General features: G+C 35.6%; 1 protein-coding gene across 9 annotated transcripts in view; it reads left to right on the top strand.

Annotated features, from left to right (window-relative positions):
- The window catches only part of CABCOCO1 (ciliary associated calcium binding coiled-coil 1), a 442260-nt gene that overhangs the window by 392113 nt on the left and 22184 nt on the right, over positions 1 to 27963 (top strand). For 5 of the 9 annotated variants that reach the window (XM_074339483.1, XM_074339487.1, XM_074339484.1 and 2 more), the window contains 2 exons: positions 17328 to 17450; positions 17876 to 18016. The exons of 1 other annotated variant lie outside the window; for it this stretch is intronic. In XM_074339483.1, the coding sequence (XP_074195584.1) occupies positions 17328 to 17450; positions 17876 to 18016 (264 nt within the window). Of the gene's footprint in view, positions 1 to 17327; positions 17451 to 17875; positions 18017 to 23515; positions 24485 to 27963 lie in introns of those variants that run through there. 3 more of the 9 variants (XM_074339488.1, XM_019731905.2, XM_019731904.2) reach the window with 2 other exon arrangements.

Raw genomic sequence — 27963 nt, forward strand, 5'->3', positions numbered from 1 at the left:
TAACATAACCTCTCAGAGCCTCTTCTTTCTCATCCGTAAATGAGAATGATTATCCTTATTTCATAGGATTATCACAAAGTAAAAATAAAACAATATATACAAAATGCTTATCACAGCACCTAGCATACACGAGCGCTCGATAAATGGTAGGATGCACTTGCATTTGGTTTTCATGCCAATGCAGATAATATCTATAGCACAGACATCACAAAATCGGTGCATTAGAAAATGTTAAGAGAGAGAAGTTACATTTTTGGCATAAGAATATATCTTAAATATAATTTCAGGAGAAGATAATAGATTTCTGCACTCTTCCAGTCCTGAAAACGGGGAAGGAGACTAAAAAGCACGATAAGCAAAAATAGAATGAATTTGCCCAATTCTTTACTGCACTATTTAACCTCTGCTTTCTTAATCATATGCACAGCAGGAGAAAGGATGTGCTAAAACAATTCATGTGTCATGAACAAAGCAGCTGCCGATTTTAGCTCAAAAATCACACTAGGAAAACCACCAGTTGGAAGTAAAGTAATAAGGCCAAATTTATTTTTTTAATTGAGTCTTGAGTTACAAGCAACCCTTTAATTACATTAATCAAGCAGGCTTCCTCTTAGCAAATGATGAGGAAAATACATTGTTGTAACTTTTGCTAAACTTGTTTTTTAAAGTGCTGGATATTATTTGGACATACAGAAAACAAATCCCTTGATTTTTCATTTTTTCCTCAATTGTTTCTATATAGATATAGCAAGACAAACATACACTTACTTCTAGACATGACTTACTCTAAAAGACTATAAATCACATTTTAAGTTTAAAATATTTACATTTAAGTATTTAAAACGTTAGCACTCCTCAAACAAAATTTTGTTATTGTTACACTTAAACACCATAATTTTTATTTTCATTGTTCTGATTTTAAAATTGTTGATATATGTTCCCACAAAATCTCCAAGAAAATGGACTCTACCAATTTAATGATTTGATGATTGTCAAAAAATAGGCTCTACTTGATCCATTTCACAGGTGAAAAACCTAACACATATAGGAAAATAAATGACTTGCCCAAAGGTGGTATAGTTATTAAATACCAGAGCCGGGACTAAACCCAGGCCCATCTGACCCCAGCTCTTCACCAACACTGTGTGCATCTCTTGTCCTGGAATCCTCTCCTTATGTCTCTGCTTTAGTACGTGCCTCTTCCCTCTCTGTCTTTCTGGCTGGGATTTTTTTCTCTTTATCCATCCCTTTCTGCGTGTTAACCCCTATTTATCCTTTAAGATTTAACAGAGGCACCATCTCCCCTTTGTGCTTTCCCTGAATTCCTTTCTCTCTTCCCTCCCACCAGAATGAAATATTTGTCTTTCCTCTGTATTTCTAGGACATTTCACATACACTTCTAATGATTATTTAATTCTGCAAATTACCTTGTCTGTCATCCCTACCAAGCCCCCCGTGTGCAGACTACAGTGTGACCTCCTTGAAAGTCGAATGTGTGTTGGTTGTCCCTGAATCTCGAAGACCTAGACAGTGCTGGGCTTGCAGTGCATGCTCAGTAAAGGTACCCTTAAAATTACTGTATAAATGACAGTTTTGAGAACACAGAGTGCCTTGTTTTCTGAAAAAATTGTGAAAGCTTTAAGCAGGAGCTTGTAGTTAAGCTAAATGTTTGAAGACATATAGGATTTATAGAGGAGAGGAAAGAATGTTAAAATTTAAAGGAAGGTATTTGTAATAAGCCCTGAATTGAAAATTTCCAAAATAAAACATCATTACAGGAAATGTGAGGAAACTTAATCATATTTATGTTGCCAGTCATACTTTGAGAATACAATAATTAATATTTTACAGTAAGAGGCCTAAGAATGGACCATAAACATTTTATGTTTTCTGGCCTTTAAAAATTATTATTGCCATGTAATTTACACTTTGTTCAAGCAAGTACAACAAACATGGCATCTTTTTAATCATTGTCACCAAGCAGCCCAGCAACAATTCATTTGATCTATTTCTTAAATGAGGCTTGTTTGAGCCAGATGGTTTGTCTCAGATAACTAAGAACCATCTTGGTTTGTGATGAAACAGAGCTAGTTCAGCAGGAGCCACTCCTGCGTTGCACTGGCATATCAGCCCTCCTCACGGTAGGAGGCGCTGACGAGCCAGCACAGATATTCTCAGAAAGGAGGTACGGTCAGCCCTGGTACTTACTCACTGCTGCACAACAATCACAGACCAGCTTAGGATCCATCTAAGAAACAAATACAAACACCATAGTTGTCTTAGTAAGAGACTGGAATTAGATAAGGCCAGTTATTCAATAAAGTTGAAATAAAATATGGCAAACACTTTGGAAGGGAGGTGCTGGCATATGAGTTTTAATTTCCAAATGCACACCTATATTCTGCAGACTTATATTTAAGTAGATCAGCCATTTGCTTCTTTTTTCTTGGATTAATGTCTAGTCCTTTGAAAGAGTAGCAGCATTTAGTGCTATTCCTGTGTGCATGTAGTCAGTAATGTTTGTCAAGAGGTTTGGGAGGAAAGGACAACATAAATGTCAGTAGTTATTAATATTTTGATTTTTTATATTTAGCTATCAAATGTGTTTTCCATAATCTATGACCAGAGGTCTATTTGTGTCCCTCTGACTATAAATATTTTAAGTAAAAATAGCCATTAACAGTATTTTTTCTGTTCTTCTCTATAATCAAAGCAATATTTATCAGCAATTAACAATTATGCTTAACTGAGGTTATTTTAACATGTCTTTTACATTTAAATGATTTAATGTCACTCATCCCTCTGGCTTTGGGTAATTATTACGAAGAGTAGCTAGCTGACACATACCTCACCATGCCCTTTGCTTCCTTGCTCTTCTCTTTGTCTGGATGATTCCCTAACTGGTACATTATTTAGTGGTCAGCTAAATAAAGTCTGACTAACTCAGTAGTCCCTATTCTAGCCCAATTGTAGCCATTTTCACATATTATTATAATTGATTGTACAGGTATTTGTATCCCCTGCCTTTTAACTTCACCTCTATACTGTAACCCCTGTGAAGGCAGAAATCCTGCCTATGATGTGTCTGCCTGGCTGGAAGGCATCCAGATCAATTGAATTGAACTGATACCTAAATCTTACATAAGAGGTAAAACTCTTCTTTTAAATATGTGATCTGGTACAACATAAATCTTACTAGCTCACAGCAAACCCAGCCTATGTTTTTTTTCACTTTCTCTTAAATAGTATTTCTACTCTATTTCCTTTGAAAGACCCAATGTATTAAAAAGTGTGTGTGGGGGGGGGGTGAGGATTGGAGGGTGAGGATGACGAGATTGAAATAGTTGGGTTTGACCTACAACTGATTCTCGAGACTGGAATTCAAATTCTAGTTTAGGTTAAAAAACAAAATAGATTTGAGGGCTTCTTGCCACATGCCACATCCACTGACGCATTTTTTTTAAGAACCATACAAATTCTCATGTTTGGCATTGACTCATAAGAACAAGAATAGGTCAAAATTTATTGGCAGAGCTATATAAAGCAGTCTACAAATACAGGTCTATACTCTTTCTGGCTCAAGCTAGCAACATTAGCCTTTCACTTTTATAAGCACTAAATTTCACTCTAGTTTTAATCATAATAATAATAAATATCATAATAAAATCTTGTTTATATAAGAGGTTCAACGTGTTAAAATGCATTGAGACTCATGGTACTTTATAGGACCCAATTTATACTCTCTTTGATGATTTAAAGGTGATAACTTCATGTGATTCATTGCCACCTAGTTCTGAATTTTAATAATATAATGACTCATCATGGTTTTCACATTTCTTAGCGAACCAGCTTAGTTAAAACCATTGCAGTTGTTTTTACTGGGGTCATCTGAACTACGGTTCCCAGAATGCTCATGAAAGGGACATGCTTATGTGTTCTGAACAGCCATAATCTATCATGGCTGGTGCCAGGTCGACACATTATGAGTTTACAGTGTCAGCCCAGTGAATTAAAGCTTTGTTGTAGACCAGCTTGCTATGCAATTATTTCCAGTTCATATCCTATAAATCATCACTCTTCACATGACAATCGGCAATTTCCATCTCGCATTCTATGCATACACGTTTTGTCTTAATTGTGCTGCTTGATTCTGCACCTAGAACAGTGTGACATGACTGGTACCAATAGCTTAGAAAATAAATTTCACTGTCACTAGAACCTATTTAAGGCGTATTCTCTGTTCTCACCTTTTTTGTCAAGCTGTTTGGTATTTATGTTGAAATAATAGGAAATGAATTTAAATAGAAACACTTCTCATGTCTTATCTCTGCAAACAAAAAAACATAATTTACAATAAATTAACACAGCAGTTGTTACTGTAGCTTAGTTTAATTTGCAATTCTCACACCTAAGCTCACAAGATGACACTTTTTCTGATAAGGTAATCTTTATAAGGTAGATCTGTAGGTGATTAAATCTGACAGATGCTAGTGAGATGGTGAAGTTCTGAGATATAACGCAAACCTTAAAAAAAAATTCTTGTTAAAATAATATGTCTTATGATCTAGCAACAGAAAAATCAGCCTGATAAAAGAATAAATCAGTTACAATATTGTATTTCTGTGTCTAAAACGAAAATAAAATTATTTACCAATAAGCAAATAAATAAACCAATTATAGCAAAATAAACTGTAAGGAAAGGGGTATTTTTTAGAATAAAGAATTATTGTAAAATATTATCTTCCCAGTCATTTTTTTTTTAGTATTTACAATCATTGCTGAGCCAAACAGAATAAAATGTTAGAAATAGAAACAGAAGCTAAAGAAATAGAATACGTCTTTTCATAATATTTTGATACTCTTATCTGTTCAAAAAATGCCTTGAACACCAGATCCTTCAAAGGTAAAACCTTCATCTTCTCCCTGGGCAATGATGATAATCAAGTGACTGATGTTTCCAGTGATACTGCAGCCTGAAATCTGTTAAGGCTTAGTTGTAGATTGTGTAATTAGATAAACCCAATTAATGCTATGACTTAATTTTGCAATGTACCTTTATTATTTGCATGGTTTTAGTCCTGGCTTCTTATTTCTTGCAGAAGAATTTCGAAACAGTAGCTCATTGTCCTTGCTTGCTTTTGATTACTTAAATGAGCTTAACTTTGCTAGAATGGATTGATATTACAATCTTCTGAAATACTATATTACAGCATGTGCTGTCTTCTGATTTTCTTATCTAAATACCAGTTGCCTAATGTATGGAGTTCGTATATAAATACCAGGAAGTTCCCTGAATTAAAATTAGCATGCTGGACCAAATTCTCTGGCTTCATTAGCAACCCCTCATACCAAGGCTGTGTTCATACAAGTGTGAAAATCAGAACGATCCTTCAAGGGTTTTCCTGAATAATTTCCTCATCTGGGAACAAGCTACACTCATCCTAATATTCCAGTCTTACCGCCACAATCTATTCATTTTGCATAACTCCGTCTAGCATGGCAGGGAAGAACCTGGCCGTTGGCAGAGGAGAAATACGTGAAGTCAGGGAGCAGGCCAGACACCCACATGAGGCATGAGGAACATCCGGAGTTATAGGTCATAGTGGGGGAGCGGGAGGGGAGAGGGGAGGAATGAAAAAAATCTTAAAATTTGGTGCTCTGTATCTCAACAGACTATATAGCGGGGGAGGGGGTGATAGAATGATGTATTGACCATATGAGACCAGATGGTTTCCTACATTTAATTATTCAATAAATATTTATTACTTCCCCACTGTTTATCAGCCACTTGCCAGGCAGTGAAGTGGGGAACAAAAGAGGCCAAGTCCCTACCCTCGGAGAGCATTGTTTAGCATTGTTATAGACATAAATGTGTGACATGAAAATATTAAGAAGAGCAAGCTTCGCACTTTTAAGCTCTTACTACTGTATTAAGCACTGTATTAAGAGCTTTATACAAATTGATTTAATCCTCGCAAAAATCCAGGTGGTAGGTAATTATTGTTATCCCCATTTTCTGGATGGGGGAAACAGTGTTCCTTGCTGTGGCACCATGGATGAATAAGTATTCTCAGAGAGCTGCAGTTTATGCTTTCTACTCGTGACACTGACAGTGTTTCAGTACAGCAGATGATAGAGGTTTTTCGGTGCAAAGAATTTTCAAATAATACTCATGCATTCTATTTCCCTGTCAAAGAAATGAATGATTCAAACTATGAAAATAGGTGCCTAAAATCCGTAAGACAGAAGCAACACTATAGTTTCTATAGGACAGCTGTCAAGATAAAGCCAGAGCACCACTGGGTCTCTGCTAGAAGAGTTAGTTGGTACAGCTGTCTAATTCCTTTTATGGAATGGGAGAAACTGATCAGGAATTAGAGCTGCAGGATGGACAGTGAAACTTGTCCACAGCAGGACTAGCATCTTATTCACCCAAGTTTGAGTTTAAAATTATATCAGCCGTGAAAATTATTTCACTGTCTTCCGTCATGAGTAATCGGGCTATATTTAATTTTAATCATTAAAATGTAAAAATAATAAGAACCACCAAAATAGTCTATAGTCAATTTTCTGATAAAGTAAATTTGTTTTTTCCCCCCATTTGTGATTTAAATGGCCTCCAGAAAGGTTTTTTGGAACTAAGTGTTAATTAAAAATATGGAAATGGATTTAAAGCACATTACAGCACACAGTGGAAGAATAATCACAAGAGATTTGTTCATACAACCATACCCATTTCTCAACGTGTTTTTTAACTGTCTGGGTTATTGGTTGTTTTTCTGCTTGCCTGTTCCCAGAAAAAACTGTGATTCCATCGAAATAGTAATGACAACAAATAGGACAAATTGCTATTTGAGCAGGAATATGCCATTTTAGTCACCTAAAGCAAACCGATGCTCCTATACTTTCCTATTTAAACAAATGAATTAAGCATGTTCTCAGATTTCTTTATAAACCAAATGCTTTTTTATAAATCTTGCCATCTTAAAAAAAAAAAAAAAAATCAATTCCCCATGCCTTACTTTCGTTGACTTATTTTAAAACAACGCACTGTATGCTATGAGGAGCCAGTGAACAAATTCTCTTTCTGAAACGTCCATAGAACTTACGCCTTCAGATCTCTCATGTACATACATCATTCTCCTTTCCTTAACCTCTCTTTCCTTACCTATAACCTGGAGAGAACCCTTTTTGAGGATCGTAAAGGACCAGTGGGGTTCCATTTGCCCCTAAAATGTAGGTGTGTGGGCTTTGGAGTCCAACGGATCTAGGTTCAAGTTCTGACAGAATTCATTGTTCTCTAGTATGTGGCCTTGGCCAAGTTACTTAGCTTCTTTGAGCTTTAGGTTCTTCATTCAAATAATGAGATCCATAAAACTTGTCCTCATGATATAGTATGAACCAAAGCACCTACTATCTATAACGTGCTTTCCAGCTAGCCCAATGCCGAGCTCAGAGCAAGTTCTCAGTAAGTAAGAGCTGTTTGTTGTTGTTTTTATTGTTTTCATCATCAATGTTCATTTTCCTGGATGGTGCAATTCACATTGTTTTGGGGAATGAGGGGTCCAGGGGGGTGGCCCATGGAAAACAATGTTAACCATGGCTCCTGGATTCAGGCATTTTCTGATGTTACTTCTATTAGAAGCCATGTGGGGGTAGTAGTATCTCTGGGGAATTCCTTAGAATTTTAAACTACTCTGTGTCTATGAAACAACTCTTAGTCAGCTTGAGCATTGCAGTCAAACCAGGGAGAAGCTGTTTAGTTGTTTGGCATTATGCTAATCACACGAACACTTCAGGACTCCATTCATAACTGAGAAATACAGGTATTGCACTGATGCAACAATAAACCATTAGGTTTGCTTCTCAGAGTGTTATTCTTTTTCATGATAAACTTTTTAAACTGAATTGTTTAACAAACTGGCAACCTTGAAGTTTTTTAAATGAATGATCACCCTAATGGAATACTCAATACCTAAATGAATGCCTCCTATGTACAAAGACCTGAGCTAGGGACTAGGGACCCTCAAGATGAACAAGATGTGGTCTCTGCCCTCAAGTTGTTTCCACAAAGTGGTGGGAGATCACTCATGCATGGCTATAATTCAAGGTTCAATGTAATAAGTATTACACAGGAGAAAAAGAAAACTACTTGGAAGCACAAGCAAGATCAAGAAAAACTTCACTGAAGTGAATGAGCTGGCCTGAAAGGCCCACTGGAATACTGACTGGCAGGGATGAGGGCTAAATACCCTCCCAGCAAAGGGAGCAGCACAGCCAAGAGTTCGGGACATGGAAGCACCTCCATCCACACTTTCTTTTCTTTCCTTTTTTCCTTTTCTTATTCTTTGCATATAACAGATATTTATTGAGCACCTACTACATCCCAGGCTCTGTACATTTTGGGAACATGTAAGCAGTCCAGTAGCTCAAACCAAGGACTTGGATCTGAAGATTACATGATGGTCATTGTTGTGAAAAAGAAGGGGGCAGGTGTGACAGACATCACGGAGATGCCGCCTCCCCCCCAAAAAAAAAAACCCATTTTGTGGTTGATTTAATGTTAGGGACAAGGGAGAGGGAACAACTAAAGACAACCTCAAAGTTTTGAATCCGGTCAACAAGAAGCTGTTGATGCCATTGAGAGATAAGGAAAATGGAGGAGGATCTAGTTTGAAGAAGATAATTAAGGATAAATAAATGGACAAGATGCAGCCTGTCTAAGATTCCAGTAAGCACTGGGTGTGTAATCAAACCGGTCTTCTACATCACGACAGAAAATACTGAATCTGAGGATCTTCACCAACCGGCGACTTTCAGTCTCATATAAATATAGAAAAAGCCACTTGAAATTTAATTACGTAGGATATAACATCTGTAACTGGACTAGAGATGACCTAGTCCAACCCCCTAATTTTACAAGTAAAGAAACCACGTCTCAGACATGCTCTCTGTTGAGTGACTGGGCCAATCCAGGACTGACTACACATTTAAGGGGGAAAAAAATCCAGATTTCTAAAACATTCAAATCTGGAATAAAGATACCATCTAAATTTTTCAGAGTTGTTGTTATTTTGGTTTGTTTTTAACTAAACAAGCATGATTTACAGATTACAGTTGAAAGGTCTTTTTTGAGAAAATGTATTGCTGTGTATACCACTGTCTACAAAACCACTTTTGTAGTTAATTTCCAAGAATTCCATGAAAAGCCTCAGAACCTTTGAGTACCTAGAGCTGTTCCTTCTATGGGAAGACAAGACTCTTTTTCTGTCATTAAAATAATGACACCCCCGTGTGTATAATAAGAGGCTGCCCTGCACTGAAGGAAAGGGTTGGGTGATTCTTGAAAGAGCTGTTTCTAGAATGCCAGGCACATAAGAGTAATTGACAGCAGTTTCCTCCTCCAGAGGAAGAAAATCATGCCCTGCTGACCAAGGAAGAGCGCCTGAAACAGTTACAGAATCAGTTAGTGGAGATTTTAAAAAGGAGGGGGAGGGACGGGGGAGGGAGCTAAGCAGAGAGGGAAATATTTATAACTCTGACAACATGTTTCCTTGTAATAATTTATGAGCCCACTGGAGAAAAAGGAAACACACAAACTATGAGCAAAATATCCAAAATGTAAACATCATGCTTTCTGAAAATTTTCTTGAGTTAAAAATTAAGGTTGAGGTTGACTAAAGTAAATGACTGTATTTTCATGGTCCCTTATTTCCTTGATGCCAACTGATTTACAACTTCCTGTGTTGTTTTTTAATCTATATTTGTCAGCACATTTTTAATGTCAGATTACTTAAAATAGACATCTTGGGTCTAAGAGGTCAGGAATAATAATATTATGTTGACTTCTCTAAAGGTTTCATAGCACTTGACAAACATTCTAGGTTTGCCTTAAAAAGCTTTGTATTTCTAAATGAAATTAGTTTCAATATTGTTTAAGAAGGTTTTTGGTGTTTTGGTTTCTTTGGCGGAGTTTTTTGGGGGTTTTATTTTTTGCTTCCCACTGATGACTTCAGAGCTGAAGTACAGTTCCTTCAGTAGACTTTGAAGTTAGGTCAATTATGTGTGTAGCTTTATCCAAAAAAGTTTCAGCTTCTACTTACTCAGGTAGTTTAAACTGTTACAAAATAACAGGAAGCTCATGAAAGGAGAAAGACTGGAATCAAGGACTTAGGGTCCTTCCCTTGTAGTTTCTCTTGTAACCATTGTGATTTATTGTCTCACATGATTTCTGCAAATTTGAGGTACTTGTTTAAAAAAAATATTATCAAATATAAAGGCCATGAAATAGCTTCATCTTCATATAAGCTATCATAAGATACAATTAAAAGGCAACATATAGAAAATAAAATTCTTTAATTTACCTTTGATAATTCAAAACAGGCTTTCCACAAAGATGATTGCATCTTTGTTATTCTGACTAATTGACAGAGACTGATACTTAATTTCCAGTTCTTAAAATGAAATAATTTGAGTAGTTCCTTAATTTTAACTATTAAAAACCTCACATTTAAATAGAAGAGCCTAAATGAAACCAAACAAAAATTCATCCGTGATCAGAACTGTTTAAAATAGTTTACAACTGAGTTCAAGGATTTTTCTTTTAGAGTATAACTTAGTAAGCTAAACAAAGATACACTGAGTGCCTTCTAAAAATAGTTTTGAAAAGCATTGGTTATTTTCTAACTATTTATAATGGAACCAACCATACTTTCCGTCTCTCACACTGAGGAAGTTGGAGGATAAGGTCAATCTAAGAATCAAAAATACAGTGTTGAATTTAGTAATTTCAAGAACTCTGGTATTTCAATTTTCAAAAGAAAGACATGTTAAAAGTTTGCCCTGTATGCCCTACTGCTTTACTTTTGACGAATTTTGTTAAAGGAAGTCTTTTTGAAATGAAATCAATCTGCGCAACCACAGGCCACACTGGATGCTAAAAAACAAAAGATAAAAAAGAGTAATAAATTGGGCTAGGAATGGAGAGATGCAGATTTTCTAATCTAAAAATGAGATGTAAGCACTCTCCTTTTCTAAATAGGTGATTTCCTTAGTCCTGACCATGCCACATAACTACCTTAATTATGCCCTGCTATCTAGGTCTCAAAAGAAAAGTTGTTTGGGTCCATGGAATTCTTCAAATAAGATGGCATTGGGTATACGTTTAGTATTATAAAGACCATGATTATATGGAAACAGGGTGATGGCATGTCTTCATTAACAAATTCTTCTGAGTTAATTAGCCTTGCTTGGGCAATATTAACAATTACAGAAATAGCGTGGACCAGTGTCCTCAATATGGCTACTCTAATCTGTCTTCCAATGCTGGCATTAGAAAGATGATCCTTTCAATAATAACAGTAATTATAAATAATAATAATACACCCTGGAGTTTAATAATTCTTTCCCTTTGAAGAACTCCCAGCATTTTCATCCATGTTATCTAATTTGTGCTTGAAACAATTCGATGAAGTAGCCAGGTAGCAATTATCATTATCCTCCTTTTACAGATAAATAAACGGAGGCCTAGGGATTTTCTTAGCATCACACAATTAAGAATAGAGCCAGGTCTAAAGCCTGTAATTCAGTGGCCTATCTTCCAGATTATTGCCATCTTTAGAAAAGATCTGGGTATCTGAAGAACTGTTCTATCCCTCAGGAAATGTTTGCACCAGAGCCAGATCGCCTTTTAAATTGCATTTACACTAAGAAGGTACTCTTTTTCAAATTCATTAGACAGGATTTTGTTGTCCGAGGTCATTAAGACAGGAGTACTCAGATTTCTTTTCAAAATGTAATGTTGGCCTGAAGCAGAAGTACACTGCAAATACTAAAGATGTCTGAAATACTCTGGAATCAGTTTCTTTAATTATCTAACTTTATTTATTTATTTATTTATTTATTTATTTATTTATTTATTTATTTATTTAAATTTCAAGCCCAAGTTAAACAAGATCAAATCAAGAGATATAAATAAAAATGGGCATGAGGTGTTAACTGGAGTGTCCTAGCCAGGTTGCAAATTGGTTTACTGTGGCCTGCCAACTTAAATTCCTCCTTGCAGCTTCAGCTGGAATGGGTAGTCTCCATTTCCTGTCCTAACTTGTACTGTGTTACCATTCACTGTTGAGGTGATTAGCATGTGGATCTGATGGTCTCCAAGCTCTATTAAGTTATAAATGTTCAAACTACCAGTATGCTGTGAGTAAAAATAGAAGTTGCTATTAGATGTCTATTCATACCCTGCAGAAGCCTGGCAACATTTTGAACCTTTTCAAAATATAAATACTGCATATTAAGCATAGGAAAGAAAATTAATGTGCTGCATTTGCAAATTTATTTCCAAGTCAAAAATGCAAAGGGGGAGGAGGATCTCGTAGCAGAATTGATATTCTACATTTATAGGGTATATTAAGAAGTTCATAAGGGCCTGAACACAAAAGAAAAACACGTTAGAAATGAATTAATTTAAGTTTCTCTGATAATCTTAGCTTTTGAATTTACTCTTTTGATTTTAAATTTATGGCCTCAGTCTGACATTACCAGAGTTTATTGCATTTTGCAGGTGGTATTCATATGTTGTTACTTTATGTGTAGTATATTGTGGGCAATGGGTTACAATTTTTTCTTAAAAATTTCCAGAACCACACAAGTACTTCTTAATTAGACTTGCAAATGAGCAATGCCTTTATCATTTGGGGGGGAAATACTTAAACTATTACAGGAATTTGTGTGCTTTTTTTTTCCCTTAGTTAGTTTGGGAAAAGTTTGCAATAAACTTTACTTTTTGAAACTTTGACATTTACATATGAAGTCATCATTTTACAATTCCAAACAAATGATTTTTTAAAGCAAACCTGTGTTTTGTATGTAGTCCTATAGCTCCAAAAGTGTTTAACAGATTTATCTTGCTTTCTTCCAGTCAAAACAGTGGAAAGTTGTCATCTCAATGGTATTTTTAATATCTTGAATAATTTAATAATTGAATTTAATAATTTAATAATTGCTACCTTAATCATAGATTTCAGCAGTACAAACACTATCCACAAATCACCTACATTTTTTCCAAAGAAAACAATAAATAAAATAAATATCAATAAACAAAAACAAAGAATAACAAAAACAAATAACAAAGAGAAACAATAAACCAAAGTTAAGACTATCAATAATGTTAACACGTAAAGTAGAAAAAGAAAGCATAAAGTAACACATTTTTCAGACAAAAATTTTTATAATGCTTCTTAGACACAGTAAAATCTGAAAACAGATTTTAATTCCTGTAAGTATGTTTTTGTAGACCTGAACTGATCCTGTACTTAGTTTCAGGATGATTCAAAATTCCTATCATTTATTCCCATGATTAAGGTCCATTTCACATTGAATATGTAAATTCTTAAAAGATTTCTAGTGATTTTATTTGGCTTGTAAGCAAAGATCTTGGATTTTTTTAAGGCTACATAATGTTTGACAATGAAATTCTGTTCTTATGAGTATTAAATTATGCCAAAAAGCCATTTACTTGATATTCGTTAAATACCATAGCATGATTCAACTAAAGCTCAGATTGTAAGCCATCTTAAAAAACACTAATGAAATGTGCACGTAATGAACAATATAACTAACTTAATTTTCATGTAACAGATAACATCTGGGGGAAATGTATATTGGTAAGTTATGCAAAACTAATTTTCTAGTGACCACATCTGTAGATGTTATTTATTGTATGTTCACTTAACAGTCCATTATTCTGTTTAGAAATCTATTCTCTTCTTTATTAGAGCTTTTAATGTACTCACCTTGGTTCAAATGGTCTGCTCATTATCTGAAAAAATATAAATGGCATTCGCATGGAACAACATGATTGTTTTTATTATATCCATTTGTGTGCAAGAATTCAAAAATGGCAAGAGAAACACATTTATTGCTTTACATTCAAAGTAATATTTAGGGGGTATTTGAAAGTCAAGCAAAACCAATCATTTGGCCAAATGGATGTATGTGTATAATCAGAAACTCCTGATTTTTAATCTCAGCATTAGACCTCAGGCAAATCACTTAAAGGCTTCCCCTTTGTTTCTTGATCTGAAGATTATGGGTGCTATTCTCTTATAGAAGAAAGGGGGTTTGCTAAATCAGAGTACCAAATAGTGTTTTTTTAATAAACATACTTCATCCTTTTTCTGTTTTTATTTTTCTAGATTTAAGAGGTAACATATTAGACTTTTGAGGAAAAAAATATGAGACAATTACAATTCTACAGGAATGTATAAAAATAGTTATAAAACTGGCTTTATTTAATTTGCTTCAACTATTCATAGACTTGAGGAAATTATAACGTTCTTTCAGAAAATCTAACTTAATAAAGCTGACCATGTCTCTCTGTTTTAAATAGATTTTATTACAGAACTAGTGATGTTGTAAAACATGAGGTTTTGTTAAAAAAAAATACAAAGGCCTAATTGTATTTTTTTAAAGAAAGTATTGCATCAGACGGTTTCATTTAAACATATTTGCTGGCTCTGTGCTCTCACCACAATTATTGATTCTAATTTTCCTTAAACTTGTTTTTTCAAAAGGCTACTTAATGGGGAAAAAAAATCACTGTGATGTTTCTGAGCCCTATGCTTATTTCAAACTGTGTATTTGACAATACACCTTATTATTAGTGAAATTTACCCTCATCTGAAATTGGGGTATTTTTCCCCTTACATTATCTTACTAACACAGCCAAATGTAACTCTTCATGAAAAAGAAAAGTGTACCTATGGTTTGGTTCACTAATAGTGTGCCAACCACCCTGCAGAATAGAAATTCTCACCCCAAGTTTTGTGCACAAATTAAATCAAGTGACTAGCTATATGAGCTACACTCGTAAAAGTCAAGGAGAAGAAAAGCCCAACTCTCAGGCAGGGCTTCAGGTTCTTGAGATAAACAGCAGCTTCACTTCACCAAAGACGTGACAATGTGGAACTCCGCGTTTCCACGTGTGTGCCCAGTTTGCGCACACACACACACCAGTGCCAAAGACCAGGAAAACTGGGTAATTGGCAAATAGTTCAGATTAGCCTTATAAAGAAATCCAGACCACAGGAGTTTGAGGGATAAAGTGAGAGACTTAAGCACAATATCTGCTTGCATTTAGGTGTATAATCTGATGGAAGTGGCGCATAGGTGGGCAGATGGTAGACTCTGCTAATAGGATGGAGAGGTAATCTGTTGAGAACTTCCACCAAGAGGTGAGAGAAAATGAGCAGAAAGGCCTAGCCTATATATGGAAAAGCATAGCAGCAAGACAAATATGGGGACAACAACAAAATACTTTTACCTTGCAGATTAGCTCATGTTTACTTTCTCAATGCCTGCAATAAATTAGGTAATCTCCATTCGGTTCCTTTCTCTCTTTTTCCAATGTCTCATTTACCACCACTCCCCCAAAATTTGTATCTCTCGCCCTATATTAAAGTCCATACCACTGAGTAAATACCTCATCATCTTCCCTGTCTCTGGATTCCAATGTGGAGCTTATTTATTTTACCTATAATGTTTCAGAGGACACTAAAATATGTTTCGCTGCTTCATTTTCCTAGCTTAGTACAATAAAGAGCAACATAAGATGTAGGAGGAAGGAAAAAGGTGCAAGTAAATTTGTAGAAAGCTTAAAATGCTTGTATGTCCCATTTAGGAGAGAAAAAAAGTACAGTAGCTTAAAATGTGATGAGAGAAAAGAATCGTTCTGATACGTTTTCTCGATATTCTATTTTGATTAACATTTAGTCAACTTGAGATAAACAACCTAAAATGATGTCATCTAGCAGAATAGAGATTAAGTGCTTAATAATATCAATAATTTCCAAGTATGGCAACATGATGACATATTACAGTTTACTGCAAATTGCATAGGCCAAGAAGTCAGCACACCAGGGTTTAACTCCCAGACCTGTCAATAAGTAATTATTTGACTAAGCCAGTCATTTCATCTTTTGGTTTCCAGATTTCCTTGACTGTAAAGTTAGGATACTTCAGTCTTTCTATATATTTATACTAAGCAGCAACTTCCTATAAAATCAATTTAAAATTAAAAATATAAATTCAATGCAAAATAGATTGGTATGACCAAGCAAAAACAGCCTCCAGTACATTTCAAAACCTATCAACATAAAAAATATTAATATTTAAATGATATATTATATATAAGCTTATGTGAAATATTGTGGAGAAGTTACAAATGAATGTATGATGATTTCAAGGTTTTTCCAGGCCTTTTGGATGATACTTTTTTGGTGAATTTATGCCTTGCCAGAGTATTATTATCTTCAAACTTGTAGGCCCAAGGTCTGACTTTATCAGCATAGAGTGGGTAGCTTCATTTTAGGGCCACAAAAACAGGCTCCTAGAGCTTACTGTATAAACTAAGACATCAATTTATTGATTTACAATAAGGAAATCAAGTGGACATATCTTCATAGATCACTTGAGATGGAAAGTCAATTTACGATCAAAATGTTGCTTCTGCAATGTAGACTCAGAGCAAGAGGAACTAATAAAATGATTCAGATATTTAATGGCATCAGTATTCTCATCTCTTCTTTCTCTCCCCCAAGCTATGGTGGGATGGAAACTGCTTAAGCGTTGACTTCTTTAACTCCTGTTTCTTCATTTCCACGTTGCCCAACCATCATCACCCTCCCTCTGGTTGCCACACTCTTGCTATAGAATTATTAAATGCTCACAGTGACATCTTGCCCTACCCTCTGTGTTTTTAGTTGATTTTGCAAATCTCCTGCCTGATTTACTATGTGCTGGCCTTATACATTAAACTTTAGAGCCTTCATTGTCCTCATCATCACATTCTTGGTGACCACTATTGTCCCTAAGAACAGTTATACCTTGCTGAGTAATATCAATCACCATTAGGCTGTTAATGAGTGTTTTAAGCACCTAAACCTTTGCCAGAACTGGAGAAGATATATAGGGGGTCTAAAACATAGTCTCTACCTGGAGAGCTTGTGGGCAGGAGGAAGGGGACACTGACCCATGAAACAGGTAAAGCTCAGAACAGTGCAGAATGAAGTCCTGAACCATATAGTAGAGAAAGAGAATTAGCAAGTGGGAAGAATAAAATGCTAATTATCAGAACAGAGTGCAAAAAGCACTAGAGAACTAAGAGTCCAATGGCATCAAGAACTCAGAGGAGATGGCACTTAAAAGATAATAGGCTGAAAGTTTATATATATATAAATATCTTCATATAGATATATATGCATTGGCTGAAATTGTGGTACATACCAAAGGCTTTGCTATTACACAGCTCTTTTCTTCTCCTCCAGCAAATGATAGAGGTCATCAAGCCTTCGGGTGGCCTTTACCCCAACCCTCTAGAAGAAGGAATCTCATTTGATATTTATTCAACATTCATAAAGCCACCCCCAACATTGGATACAGAAATGAAGGTATCTTCCCTTTTGTCTCTTAATTCACTCTATCTCGGCATGATATTCTCTATGGGCAGAAGGAAAGGAAGCAAATGCTCTTCCATTTTCTTTCTCTCTGATTTTTCCCAGATAAACATAAATATTTGTTTTGCCATTGATTCACAGGTGCACCAGCGAAGGGTGGTTCAGCAGTTTTAATCTCTTCCACTCCATCCTCTCCAATCTCCACTTTTACTTTCTCCCAAATAAGCACTGCTTAGCCCCATGGCTTGATCTGACATGATGCTCATAAGTGATGAAAATGCAGGATGACGTCAAATTAAAATCTCCTTCTGGATGGACATCATTCCTGGTAGAAAAGAACCCAAGAGAGGTTTAAGGCTGAATTAATCCTTGAATGCTCCAGATAATCACCTGAGTGTTGTTTACTTTCAATATTATAGGGATTGGATCAAGAAGAAGGCCCTAAGGAGTCCCAGCCAGAAGCCAGCACCTCTGACACAGATCCTTTAGCTGGTTTCACCATTGAAGATATAAAATCAGTGCTGGGGCAAGTCACAGATGACATTCTAATCGGCATTCAGGTACTCAGCCTTGACAGTATGCTCACTGACTTCATTACTAGTTACTTAGCCAACCTCAACCTTAATGTCTGCAAGTACTACCTACACTCCGCTCGCAATGTTTATGATGGAGTTCAGTTTAACACCACCACGTAATTCTCAGCTGAGTCATCTGAGACTCAATAACATCACAAAATAGCTTTGCTAACAGCACATTCTGTGGTATGTGTTATCCGTTTACAAAATCATTCGGCAATGAAACCAAAAAAAAAAATAACATGGTAAAAACTTTGTGCCTTGTCACACTAAGATTGCTTGTATTCGAGTAATTAAAGTATATTTTTAAACAGTAATCACTGAAGATCAAGCCATCATTCTTAGCTAAGTCTCCTCACCAAATTTCTAAAGAGAGGCTTTCAAAGCTTTGAACTCCCCATCAGATAGTTTGTTCCTTTTCACGTATCACTAATAATATCTAAGCAGTTTATACCAGTGGCTGCGTGAAAATGGTGATGACAAAGCCATCTCAGTAGCAATTGCCAATGACGGATCAGTCGGCTTAGCTTTATGCTTAATTTTTTTTTTCTGTCCAAAAAAAAAAAAAAAAAAATTCTATTTCTACACAAAGACTTGCATCATTGCCCAGACAAAATGATTAAATAAGTGAGTTGCATATTTTGAGAGGATTTATAATTTCTTGTGGAAATGACTGAATCAATAAGATAATATACTGCATGTTTAAAATATTAATGCATCTCAGGGAAAGATTGAGTTGTTTTCTGAACATGAAACTATATATAAAAAGCACACAGTATTAACAACTAATTTTGAAAGAGCAAAAGATTAGCTTGGCATAAGCATACCTTGTTACTTGTTTAATCATCAAATGTTAATGTACTATTTACATGAACATTTAATGATTTGGTGCCAACAGAATCAGCCAAAGTCCTTGGTTTAATAAGAAGCATTTAGTGTTTACCAGAAATAGTGGAAGAACACGTTTTACACAAAGCTTTATTGTTAAAAACCCCATGAATATAATAACTGGTTACTGTGTGGAAGGGCAGAGTGCAGTTGAATTAAGCTGCGTTCAGAACATATCTTCTTTTTATATTTGATAACATTTCATCTAAATATAGTTTATGTATAATCATGGCCCTGGGCTCCTTTGCGATCCTGTGGCTCTGAAATTATTGCCGAGAAACGACTAGACAGTAATAGAATTGTTTGCAGGCCCAAAAAATTGAAAACATCTTTACCAAGGCCATGTTCCATGTAGTGAGTATGTTTTTAACTATCCATTGATTTTTTTTTTTAATATTAGAGTCTGCAGCATTTATACCACTGCTCTATAGCAGAAAGAATATGATTGCTGCATGCATGTATTATTGTCCCATTGGCCTGCAGCTATCCTTAACTGGGCTTAGAAGGTCATGAGCGGGTTCATCTAAATATAATTAGACTTAGAAAGACCTTGGAGACCAGAGGTGAGGCATATAGATCCTTTAGGTGCCACATTCATTTCCATATTAAGTGGATTCACGGATTAACCTGAGCCAAATTACTGCCAATTTTTCAATAAAATGGCATGATGATGTGGATTTATACAATGTCTCAAGATACGCAGCAAACCCCTTTATGTATTCTCTTCCAATAACCCTAGTAAACTCTATGCAAATTATGCAGGCACTTCTCTGATAAATAAATTGAAAACTGAGACACACAGGAGGATTGGGTCACTTGTCCTGTTTCCCAGGTCAGAAACTGGTGAAAGACTCTGAATGGGAGCCGTAAACTGGGTTCTAATTCGAATTCCAGTGTTATCCACAAAAACCACATAACCTCTAATATCATGACCAGACTACTTTGGATTTTAATACTCCCGTGGTGTGGCACTTTTTCAGTGTTTACCCTTGTGTCTTGGTCAGATTCCAAGTTAGGTAATTACTCTCTGCTTACCTAAATTTCTCCCCCTGTTTCAGATGGGTAAGTTAGATTCCACAGAAAGCCAGTGTATTCATAATTTAATGAATTATTATTTGTAAGATGTTTAAAGTTTTTCTCCTTCTTTATGTAAAAGTCGTACTGTTACTATACTTTTTGGAGGGAAAGGCAGTAGAGAATTCATGTTTTAAGTACAGGTTTTTTCAGAGCGCCTTCTCCAGTGTGGTTGCAGGCATATTTCACTTTGAGTAATTCAGAAATTTCTGAAAATGTAGTGTGAATCCTTGATTTTCTTTATATTAATCCACTTACTTTCCCATTGACTCACTTTATAGTTTTAGAGATTTATTAAGAATGAAGTTATCTTGGCTCTGAGATGTTAATTAAAATTATACTGAATAGAGCAAACATTTTAAGCTTATATAGTTTAGGTATTTTAATTTTAAAGATACATTCAAAATGAAATTATTTTGGCCCTGGATTGTATAATGAAAAATTATACCCAATGGAGCAAACTTTAATATATTTAAAGAATTACATTTCAGAGAAATATGAATGCTAACGCTAAATGCTTGCTGTTAAATGTTGGCTGTTGGCCCTGTCTAAGCAATAGGGTAAAATAATGTGAAAACTGTGAGGGAAGTTTGCCATCTTGGGACTGCAGGTATTTTTAGGTCAACTTGAGTTTCTAGGTTAGAAAACCTGAGAGTGAAATCACCTCAAGGTAGTGACCACTGAGAGGCAATTGAACCCAGGTCATGGGTTTTCCATTCTTCCAAAAAGGAAATAGAACATACCCAATCCTAGTAGCTGTGGGTTTGCTTGTCTGTTCAGCAGTGTTCTATAGAAGAAGAAGAAGACATGGTAGACTAATGACAACCTATTCTTGACCAGACAGGAGTTTTTCCGTCCAGATCTTCTGGTTGTGCTTGAACTGAAGTACTGATCACCACAGTAGTCTAGAGACCTGACATGTAACTCCCCTCTGTCCATACATCACTCTGTTAACCATGCACCTTTCCTTCATGGACCTTTTCCCCAAAGCCCACACTTGTTTAGATGAATTCTGTTTCAGTGAAATACCAGAAAGATCTCCAGGTTATTGTGAAAACCCTGGTGAGACAGTGAAACAGAAGCTGGTAGATGATAGTACATCTGTTATTCGTTGAAAAGAAATGAGATTATTGATGGACATATAACTCATTATAGTCATGCACCAATTAGCAACAGATACATTCTGATAAAGGTGTCATTAAGCGATTTCATCATTGTGCAAACATCACAGAGCGCACTTACACAAACCTAGATGGTATAGCCTACTGCACAGCTAAGCTATATAATATAGTATAGTATAGCTTATCGTTCTTAGGCTACAGGTACATCATGTTACTATATAAAACAACATGAGATTAAATTAAGCAGAAGAGAGAATGATGCAATCAAGAGACACGGTAGACATGAGATGTATGAGGCTGCTGCCAGCATAACATAGCAAACTGTTTTACAGCAAACTTTTTTTATAAATAAAAAATACTCTAAAATAATATAAAAAAAGATAGTATAGTAAATACATAAACCAGTAATATAGTTGTTTATTATCATTATCAAGTATTGTGTTCTGTATGTACATAATTCTATGTGCTATACTTTTATAGGACTGACAGCACAGTAGGTTTCTTTATACCAGCATCGCCGTAAACAAGGAATATTGCCTTGTGCTACAACATTACAATGGCTACGATGTCACTAGGCAATAGGAATTTTTCATTATAATCTTATGGAACCACCATCATATATGTGGTCTGTCTTTGACCAAAACGTCCTTATGCAGCCCGTAACTACATTGAAAGTGGGAAGAGTTGATTGTTTAGTTACAGCAGTGCTTCCCTATCCTTTGGAATGTGACCAGATTGTTTATTCAAACCATTTCAATCCCTAGATGGTCTAATCTATTGCATGACATGAAGACGTAGTAGTAACATCGTTTTAAAATATTTCATGACATCATATCAATGAAATATAACATTAGTGAATATATCACAAAATTAGGAGTTGGGATTATGAATTTAAAGGCTAGCATGTAATGTTTACATACTTAATTCTCAACTACTTAGGTTTTCAGATAAGAGCTAAGACCCTAGGTGGTTCAGTGTCTTCCCCAAGGCTATACAGCTAAACTGGTCCCTAGGTCTCCACACTCCTGGACCAGCATGCTCCTCTCAACTCTACCAAAATCATGCCTAAGGAGTTAGTGATGCCTAAAAAATGAGAGTTCCTATGTAACCTGGAGGACCATGTTCATCCCTCCTGTTCTCCTCCACCCAATCACCAAGAAAGGAAAAATTGAAAAACCAGAGGCCAGAGCTTGATCCAAGCTTGATAAAACTTGAATCAAAAAAGACTGATACTCATCTAAGAATCCAGAGTTGTTGACACTAATGTGATCTTTTTAGAAATACCAATTCTTGCTGTGAAGGTAAAACAAAATCTCCTCAGATAAGACAACCAGGATGTCCATTCAGTACTATCTATTACAGTTACATAGATAGAAGATAGATAGATAGATAGATAGATAGATAGATAGATAGATAGATAGATAGATAGGAAAAGCTATATCTTGACCAAAGCAGTATGTGATTTTTAAAATTTCCCCTATATAAATTGTTTCATAATAATTACCCTGAAACTTCAAATCATGGTGCAGACATGAATATTCTAAACCTCAAATTAATTATTAACACATATGTATAAACTACTTCTTATACACTTGTAGACTTTTTTAAATCACCTAAACAAAAACAGCAGTTTTACCACATTGCCCACCACTGGTTTCTCTATACATAATTTTATTATCCATCATGAAAAAGAGAAGATATTTCCAGAGCTACTAGTGTTCAGTTAATGTGAAAGTATTTCTGGAATTGTGCAGGTAGCAGTGTTAGTCCGCGGAATATCACTGCCAGAGGCTAAATGCTATCACAGCTGCAGCAAACACGAAAACCTGTCAGCAATCACTTACTTTTTCTACTAGAACTATACCACAAAGTGGCATAACTCCAGGAGTTATAATGTATGATGAATACTTTTAATTATGAAAATTGTTCTAATTGTGACATTATTTGTGTTGTTATTTCACAACAGAAGCTTTCTGGGATCCCATTTAGAATGTATTCCATGGGAGACAAGAAAGAACATTTATTGCAAAGAGGTGGGCAGACCAATAACACTGCAATAACTGAGCCCTGAGCAGTTATTCTGATTCGGTGCTTATTGGTAAAGTCTGTCTGAAAATACAGATAAATTATCCTATCTTCCAACACAAGGCTGTGTGAAAAATGGCTGTCCAAATACCACTTCCTGTTCATGGCAGACATGCTATACATTGGGAATGTGCAGAGAAATATGATAAAGTGTTATCACATCACGACAGGCTGAAACACGGCTATGTCTGCAAAACAGGAAGGTGTGTGAGGGATAATGTCTGTCTTTAGGCACTATAGTATGTCAAAACCACAAAGACAATGTGCAGCAAAAGATAGCTCCCTCATAACCACTTTTTTATGATTGTCTTCACAGACCGAGATAAACGAAAAGCTGCAAATACAGGAAGAGGCTTTTAATGCACGAATAGAAAAATTGAAAAAGGCCTGAGGACTCAGGACAGAGAGTGATGCTAAACTTCACAGAAACAAACAAAACCAGTCAGAATAATGGACTCTCTAGAGCCTCGACTCTCCTTCATTCAGTTGGGAGGGGGAAACCAAGGTCCGCTTTTTATTATCCTAAGTCATTAGAAAAGTATTGGCCCCCACTTTGCTATCTCTTGTCCCATAACAGCCTCTGAATTTATTGCCTCTAAGTGTAATAGGAGCATTTTGTATACAAGAGTTTGGAGAACTATATATAGAAATACAATTACTTTTACAATACTCCCTTGATATTTTTGACTAATAAATGTTATTCATCTTCAAGGAGAATGAAGCCAACTTTTTTAAATAATGAAAAATAATAATTTTATCCATATTGACCCAAATGAACCTCCACATTAATGGAGTACTGTGAACAGATACCACTACCTCACTACTGACAGAAAACTTGCTGAACAATAGCTATTCAAATGCATATAGTAGGGGTTTTTTTCTTAAATCATTTGGTTTTCTTGAGGATAAAACTTGCTAAACAAAAGCTATTCAAATGCAGATAGTAGGGGTTTTTTTCTTAAATCATTTGGTTTTCTTATTTAAATGTTTCAGTGTGAAACCAATTTTCTGAAATTATATAATGCAGTTTGAAGCACTTTAATTTATTCTGTACTGTATTTGTTATTTCTAATCTTGTTACTCTCCCAGGAGAATACATGACCTATATAAAAAGAAGCAATGTATAAATGGTTATTAAAGACCAACCTATATATAGATTGTAAAAATCTTAAATACAAATCAAACTCACAGAGCTCTTAAAATTAACCATTATATTGCAGTAGAATGATTGAAAACATCTCAAGCCTGTAAGTACCTTTATTAAAATATAATTTCAAAAGAAAAATATCTCTTTGGCAACTGCTTGTCCCTAGTTGGACAAATTAAATTAATTACTACTTAGACCCTTTCCAAATGTCTTAGACTTCAGACTGTTCTAGAATAGAGAGCATTACTAGGAGGGGACAGTTCCTTCAAAAATCTCCAGTTTTATAGTGGAACCAGATGTACGTGCACCTAGGTGGTACTTGCACCTTGGTTGAATATGTTTGTGCTCTACACTTGACCTATAACCTTACCTTTGCCATCAGTACCAAAGGGATTGCCCAAAGTGAATTCATTTTGGACAGAGATCAATCTAACAGCATTTGGTAATTTTCTAACTACCCGATCTGCAAAGTAAGAGAAGTCCTTAAGATGAAACCATGTTTATTGTACATACAGCTCCAAGTCTGGAAGGCCCGGACATGTGCTGAGATGTGGTTTTTTTCTCTTGAGCTGTCCTTCCTAATTGAAAGTGTTCATGGCCATAGGAGACCCCTAGGAGGGCTCACAAGTCTTGATTCCATCAAGCAGTCTTTTCTCCAGGGAAAACAGAGGTGAAACTAGAGAAACCTCAAGCTGGGAATAAAGGAGCCTCTAGAAATCACCAAGCACAGTTTCAAATGCAATCATTGGCACAGAAGGGACCTGCATTTGTAATAAAGAGTGCTTATTTTCAGCAAAGGTACCAAGATTCTAAAAGTGAATAAAAAATCCAGTAGGATCCCTAAAAACTACACAGAGACAATATACTGTAAGCATGCCTAAAGCATGCCTCTGGAGTAAGACTCCCAGAGTCTGATACTGGCTTTACCATTGGCTAGTGTGGGACTTTGCTAGGCTACTAAACCTCTATTTGCTCGTCTGTTAAATGGGCATAATACTTATTTTCAAAGTAGTTATGAGGATTTCATAATTTCATATTAAAAAGATTTTGTTGTAAGGTTTGGTTTCTGTTTACCTCTTAGGATACCTAAAAAGCCACTGCCCATCCCTAATACCCACTGTCCAGTTGTTTCATCAGCCTCTTTGCCAGCCTCCTCTGTCTCTCCACTCTCTCCATGTGTCCTCCCACAGTAACCACTTTGCCGCCCTGCTGTCGTACATCGTTCAGGTTGGAGCAGCCCATGGCTCTCTGAGGCAGCCTCACTTTAATATCTAATAATAATAAGAGAAAGAGCAATTACAGTAGCAGTAGTTACAAATTTTAATTCACAGTCTCTGCTCTTTAAAATTAATTTCAAACTGGTAAAGAAATATATGCATTCAGTTATTTAAAAAAAAAAAAGTGTAGACAGTGGAAAATAAATTTCACCCTAGCTAGATACTGTCATTTCTCTCCCCTCGAGGCAACTATAGTTTCCAGTAAGTCCTTGGGAAAGTATTTTTTGCCCATTTAAACAATTGCATGTTTGTGTACAGTGATCTTTAAAAAAAAAACACAATTTGCATTGTTTTTACATTACCTTTTTTATCAAATAACAGAGATAATTCTCTATCAGTACATAAATGACCATATAGTATTTCATTTTCACAATTCTATAACTTTTCAAACTAATCCTGTTGATGAACTTTTTATTGTTTCCAGTACTTCACTATCACAATGCTGCATTGTCATCTTTGTAAACATGGTTATACCTGTAGGATGTATTCCTAGAGGAAGCAACATCTAGGTCAGATTTTATTTGCCTTTGCAATTTTGATAGATATTATCAAAGTGCCTTCTGAAGATATTTCACCAATAGTGTGTAACAATTCCTTTTTCTCTACATTGTTACCAACAGCATGCTTTGCCCAATTTTTCATCTGTGATATTCACATATTATACATAGAAAATGTCACACTATTATTTTAATTTGCTTTTATTGTTTTACTCTACATGGACTGAGTCCATTACATATGTTTATAAACAAATTATACACACACACACACACACACACATACACATCCACACACACAGAGGGTGCCAAAAAATGTATACACATTTTAAGTAAGGAAAGAAACTGTATTAAAATTGTAATGCTCAATATATACCAACAACAAAAGATGATTACAAGTCATATATATACATTTTTTGGCACCCCTGGTATATATTTTTATTATATATGTATGTATTTGACAATAGACAGATATTGTCAGCCTCATTTTATTTATAAATTGTGGATTCTGAAGCTTAGAGATTATGAACCAAGTTACATAATTGTGTAACTTGAACCAAGTTACACAATTAATAATTGATGGATCAGGGTTTCAACCCCAGTTCTGACCTATTTTACAGATGAGGAAACTGGGACACAGAAATTTTAAGTAATTTTCCCATGATCACACAGCCAGTAAATGGTAGAACCAGGTTTTGAACTTGGGTGTGTATGATTACAAAACTTACATACTTAACCTTCATCTTCATCTAACTATCTCATACTCAAGATGAAGCAAAGCGAAAACTGACCTTTCCTTTTTGTCATTAGTTATAATAAGGAAACAAATTCATTTATGGTGTTAGCATATTAAGTATTTAGAAAATTTATGCAGGGATGGAATGTATAACCCAGCTTCATTCATTCATTCATTCATTCATTCATTCATTCGTATATTCAATGAGTACCTACTATGTGTCATGGCATTTAGTAGTGAGCCAAACAGACATGGCCTCTACCCTAATAATCTCGATGGGGAGACAGTTCATACTAACTATGAGACAGACAAGCTTCAGGGAATTATGGCAGGGTTGGACAAAGAAACTTGATCTAGCTTGGGAGGTCAGGGAAGTGACCCATGGCTTTTGACATTTGGGTTGGCAGCTGAGGAATAGGTAGAACTGAGCTAGACAGAAGAAGGTGAAGGAAGATGGGTTTCAGGCAGAGAGAGAAACATGTGCAAAGTCTCTGGGACACAAGATGAGGCTGAATAATTGGCCACAGCCAGAGCTCTCTCAAGGGTCTATAGACCACATACAGATTTTTATTTTTAACCTAAAAGCAATGGGAACTTGTTGATAAGTTTTAAGTAGCAAGTGACATCACATTAGTATTTTTAAAAAGGCCACCTCCCTAGTACCAGGACTTCTACCCATGGAGACGTGGAAAAAGTAGTCTCATGGAAGGATCCCTACTGTTAGTGGTGCTATAGATCTACTTCTTAGTGATTTTCAAGAGTGGAAAATAAAGAAAATTTTTGACTTTTTTAAAGTCACAGGGTCCACCTACTCTTTGGCCCATAAGGCAGCCCCCTGAAGAGCCAATTGAAAAACAATACCAACCTATATCACTTAGAAAAGCAGCAACCTTTCTCTTATCATCCACAATAAGATATTTTTCTTCCATTTGCAGGAATAATTTGGAGCACTTTTTCCTTCACCCCCATGATAAATTTCAAAGACAAAATATATTCATTCTGTTATGAACAAGCCACCGCCTGCCACTGTTACAGGTATTCGCAGGCTCTGTTGGGCCTAAATATAGCCATGGAGTCATTTTTCCAAAATCCAAATATAAAGCCCCTACT

The sequence above is a fragment of the Rhinolophus sinicus genome, linkage group LG07 (genome assembly GCF_036562045.2).
Source record: "Rhinolophus sinicus isolate RSC01 linkage group LG07, ASM3656204v1, whole genome shotgun sequence".
Lineage (NCBI taxonomy): Eukaryota > Metazoa > Chordata > Mammalia > Chiroptera > Rhinolophidae > Rhinolophus > Rhinolophus sinicus.